Below are 5,044 nucleotides of genomic sequence, written 5' to 3'. Positions count from 1 at the left end.
CTTGGTTTTATTACTGTCATGATTGGACAGAAACTCATTTGTCTCAACTCCTGCACTTATTTCTTGCTTCTCTTCTCCCTCCTTAGTGGAAACCACTTCTAAAGATTGTATTCCCTTATTGTTTAAACTCATCCTATCTGTTCTTTGATCATTTACACTTTTATTTCTACGACCATTATTTCTCTTATTAGTATATTCAACACCTTTTTGAGTCAGTAACTGTAACAGTAACTGATGGCATTTCTGGTTTGGTGACACTATTATTTACATTGCAATCCTTCCCTTCTTTTGGAACAATATGTATTTTCAGCAACTGTTTTTGTATCACAACTTATTAAATTTGTATCAAGAGGTTCAATTTCTTTCAATTCTTTTATCTGGATGTTTTCTTCCTCCTTTCTGTCTAATACTTTAAAAACATGTTATCTAAATATCTGCCAGCAGCTATCTTAAATTCTGTAAGTTTACGTTTTGTTTCTGGAGGTTTGAGGTTGGAATCAAATAAATCTACAATAGAAAACACTTTCATATAATATCAAATAAGTCATTTAAAATCCAAATCAATTATGCATTCTTAATTCAAATGCAATAAATGTGACAGATATTTTATCATAGTAAGGTGCAAGGTTTCAATGAACTTGACAACAATGAGCAATTTTTGTCTATTTTTCTTTAATACAAACAAATTTTTAGTTATAAAGATTTTTGACATTATATATGGCCAAATATAAACTTTTGTAAGCTGATATAAACCATGTCATTTGGTTATATTGTGAACATTCATTTATACATGTATATAAACCATGTCATTTGGTAATATTGTGAACAATCATTTATACATGTATATGGTCATATAACAGCAGCCCAATCATATTGATAGTATAAACTTATTGATTATGCTATGAAAAGCAACATTTCAAACATGAAGTATTTAACCTAGAAGAACAATTGGTATTAGAACTGACACAAAATTACAGTGTATAAAGGTGTATTGCTTACCTGGGAAAGTCTTTTCTGCTCCAGGCAAGAATTTCAGCACCTTGAAACCAGGATTTGGCCCAACTTTAACATGTGAGAATACCAGGTACTTAATAATGTTTGTTTCCCATTCTTTTCTTTTATCTGTATCAATGTTATCTTGACTACATGCATATGTTTGTGGTTCTGTTTGTGGTTCTATCATTTGGAATGTTTCCACTTCATTTGCGGTTATATCTCTACCATTTGTGCATGCTCTATTATGTTCTTCAACTTCCATTAATGTATCACAGTTTTCTTCATTGAGCGTTTTTTCATGTTGTAATTCAGTATCTCCATATGTCATGCCATATTCATGCTCTGGGAAATTTTCACCTGCAAAATCATTTCTATCATTTGAAAAGGAACATTCTGTTTGTGTATCTGTATCAAGAGGTTGAACTGTTTCTGCACTGATTATATTTTGTTCTTCATGTAGTCCTACTTCTCCAATTTTCTGAAAATTTATTATGTTTTGAGATTTAAATTCTGCAATACTTTCTGTTAGACATTCCCTACAATCAAGAATTTCATTTTGTAACACATTAGAATTCAGAATTACTTCTTTGTTTTCAAAGCAAATGAAATGCTCATGACTCTTTACTTTTTCAGAGATTTTTCCTGATTCAATACTTTCTCTTGTTTGAAAATCCTCCATTACTACAGTTCTTTCTTCTGTAACAGGACTTTTTTCTATTTCTAAATTATTTACAGTATCATGGCTATCTTCCATTTCTTGATTTTCTTCTATTTTAGTATGGTCTTGCATCTTAGAGGTTTTAAATGTCTCAGGATGTTTTCCTTTTCCAGTGAATTCAACTGTTATTTCATATTTTCCTGCTTCAGACAACTCAAGTTTTTCTAAACATTCTTGTATTTCAGAACATTTTTCTGTTTCAGAATATGCCCTTTGTTCCAAACTTTCTCTTGTGCCAATACTCTTTTGTGTTTCAAGATTTTTCCCTATTTCAGTTATTTCACCAATTTGTGAATCATTATTCTGTATTTCTTCCTCTCTGTCTAATTTAAAATGTATCATCTTACTTGTCAGAAGATCACTACTCTCTTTGGCATATTCATTTTCATGAACTGTATTCTTATTATTATCACAAATCTCATCTGTATTTTCAGACATCAAATTTAAAGCAAGATCATCACATTTACTTTCAATCTGCATTTCACTGTCTTCAATATTTTCATTCAAACCATGATAATCATCAACTACTTTTAAGTTCTTGATTTTATCTTCAACTTCCCTTTCAACAATTTCAAAAACCCTATTTTCATTTTCTATCTCTAAATTCATTTGTTTGGGATTTGTTACATCAACAATTCCACTTTCTAAATTTTCAATAAAAACACTATGCTCTTCCATTGAAGCACCATCTAGCACTACATGCGATTCCTGATCAGTGTTAATCTTTTCAGATACATGTTCACGCAAATTACTACTATCATCTTCTTTATAGTTTTCTGTTTGAGCTTTAACCTTATCATCATGACATTTCATTGAAATACTTTCAAGTCCTAAGTTATCACTTTCACTATCTTTACTTTCCAAATGTTGACCTCTAATTTTAACATCATTTAATTCAGAGTTATGATCAAAATCAAAACTAGCTATTCCAGACATATGCAAAGCTTTGTTTAATAAGTTAGGATCACCTTCGTGCCACTCGCTGTTGTCTTTTGCTTGACTGTCTTGTTCTTGTAAAGACTCTAATGTACAGACTGCTTTTTTGTCTTCGCTATAAAGATCAACAACCACTTCCTCATGGTCCCTTTTAACAATCAAACCTGCATCCAACTTCTGACAAAATGTCTCATAGTCTCTTATTATGTAGTCACCTTCATTAAGGAACATTTGTTTCTTTTTTCTTAAGCCAGCGCGTTTACGTGGAAATTTTTTCTGCTTCCTGCCTCTTTCACAAACTAATTCACTCTCATTTTTGTAGAACACTTCATCATCAGTTTCTTGCAGTGTATGTACCACATTCCTCTTTCTTGGTCTAAGAGTCATGCTACAAACATTCTTTCCTTCACTTTGACTATCCTTATCTAACTTATCTGCACTCAATTTTCCTTCTTCCTGTACTCTTTCTTTGCCACAATCATGATTTGTAACATTGTCAGATTCTTTCAACTCTTTAGGATTCTCATCTCCTTTGATTCCTCTTCCTCTAGTTTTGTGAGCCATAATCCTTTCTTCACTATTGGCTGATAAGTGTTCAACCTTACTTGCTCTTTCTTTTCTTTTACGGGTAATAAAAAATGAATGTTCTGAATTCTGTAACTTATATTTGGCACAATTTTTATCAACAGTCAAGCTCTTTGCATCTATTGAATAAGTTATATTGCATTTTGAGGTATCTTCACAAAGAATATTTGTGGATGGGTTAATGCTGTACTCACCACAGGCAATCAGGCCAGCAAGTTTTGATTTCCTATTAATCATGCAAACCACACATCTTAATGTCACCATTTCAATCCATAATGTATTGTTCAGCATAAGTGACTGATGTGAGAAATACTTTTCAATGTCTGGAGGTGCTATTATAGCTTTGCTATGTATTCTCTTCATTTTATCTTGAAGGGCTGTGAGTGAAATGATTCCTCGTGTCACTAAATCTTTGAAACTTACATACCATCTACCATGTTGTTCAAATGTTGTGAATACTTCATCACCTACCATCAATGTTCCAACAGTTACACTTATTTTAGATGTGAAGTCACTATTTCCAACAAGAGGCACATAAGAATCACCTTTTATTGCACCTTTTTTGTTACACCCACAATTTGAACATATCATATTTGACCTGAACTCATATTTGCTGGGTATGCTCACCGCTAGCATTTTCAGATTTGTATCACCAGGGCATATATTTAATAGTTCTAAACACACTTCCCTGAGAGATTGTAAGTCTATGAGGTCTTTATTTGAACTGTCAAAGTAAAAACTGCACTTTTGCTCTAAGAAGTAGATTTCATCTAAACTGAGACTTAACAATGCCATGCTTTTTAAGTTAACGAAACTTGCAAACAAATTCCTTACTTCTTTACCAACTACATGAAAAAAATTCCCAAGCGGAATATAAATTAATCCTTCCTTGAGAAAAGAATAAAATTGAAATTTTCCAATTTGAACAATATCTGAATATGGTAACTGGTACATTTGACCATTATAGATAAACACCTGTTCAAAGGGAACATCAAGTGTGTCTAAACAGTTACAAAATCCTGCTTGGACTACCTGTCCCGGACTGTCTGTTACTAAAACTTTATTTTCAGATTCCACATTCTCCTCTTTTCTCTGAAAAGGATGGCTTGTATTTACATTTGTAAGTCGGCATGTGGGCAATATGTCGTTTGGAGAAGAGAAATTGTACAGTAATGTTCTTTCTGCATAAACAGGGTTTTCAAAATTGAAATTCATAATAGGCTTGACTGCACCTTTGCAGTCTATGCTTGGACTTAAAACAAATTGGTTTGAACATTTTATATTTCCTTTCACCACAGGTTGTTGCGAATAATCAAAAATCTCGGAAGTTGAAAGATCATAACATCCATTATTACTCTCTAATCTGGAGTCAAATTTATTCAACAAGTCATCATTATTGTTCACCTCTGCATTGTTTTTGTAATTGTAGGAACCTTGTGATAAAAATGCATCAGCAGAAGAACAAGTTAGGCAATTCTGAGCTGCCTGTGTAGATGTATTACTGATAGATTGATCCAAACTCTTGTAACTGATCGGATTATAGTTGTTATTTTGGAATAAATTTGTCTCTTCACAAGAAACATTTGTATGACCCAGATAGCTGTTCTCATTATTATTATTACTATGGTCACCAGAGCTCATTAACGTACATTCTGATTGGTCGATTGCACCATTCAAATTCACTTTCACGGCAGAATACAATTCACTTGCAGCACTTGAGAATGGGACTGAACCATCTACAAAGGTACCAGTTTGGAAATAAGCATCTTGGGGCTTTGTTGTTGCAAAACATGCATTATTGTTAGGATA

The 5,044-nt window shown here is 32.6% G+C and overlaps 1 protein-coding gene across 1 annotated transcript; it reads right to left on the bottom strand.

Annotated features, from left to right (window-relative positions):
* On the bottom strand, positions 1–5,044 carry LOC132753455 (uncharacterized). The gene is made up of 2 exons (XM_060743935.1): positions 1,000–5,044; positions 1–507 (listed from the first exon to the last, which is right to left on the bottom strand). The coding sequence occupies exons 1-2, from the start codon at positions 4,874–4,876 to the stop codon at positions 404–406; spliced, it is 3,981 nt and encodes a 1,326-aa protein (XP_060599918.1). The 5' UTR covers positions 4,877–5,044; the 3' UTR covers positions 1–403.

This window comes from Ruditapes philippinarum, unplaced genomic scaffold (genome assembly GCF_026571515.1).
Source record: "Ruditapes philippinarum isolate M1 unplaced genomic scaffold, ASM2657151v2 ctg4252_1_1_1_1, whole genome shotgun sequence".
Taxonomy (NCBI): Eukaryota; Metazoa; Mollusca; class Bivalvia; order Venerida; family Veneridae; genus Ruditapes; species Ruditapes philippinarum.
Note: the sequence above shows the minus strand (reverse complement) of the source record. Positions and strands in the feature narration are given on the sequence as shown.

What these genes read in the sequence shown, in the direction of transcription:
- LOC132753455 (XM_060743935.1), bottom strand. Translation starts at nt 4,876, where the DNA reads ATGAGCTCTGGTGACCATAGTAATAATAATAATGAGAACAGCTATCTG. An exon ending in AGCAGAAAAGACTTTCCCAG is followed by an intron (nt 508 to 999) that starts GTAAGCAATACA and finishes TTTCTATTGTAG; the next exon opens with ATTTATTTGATTCCAACCTC.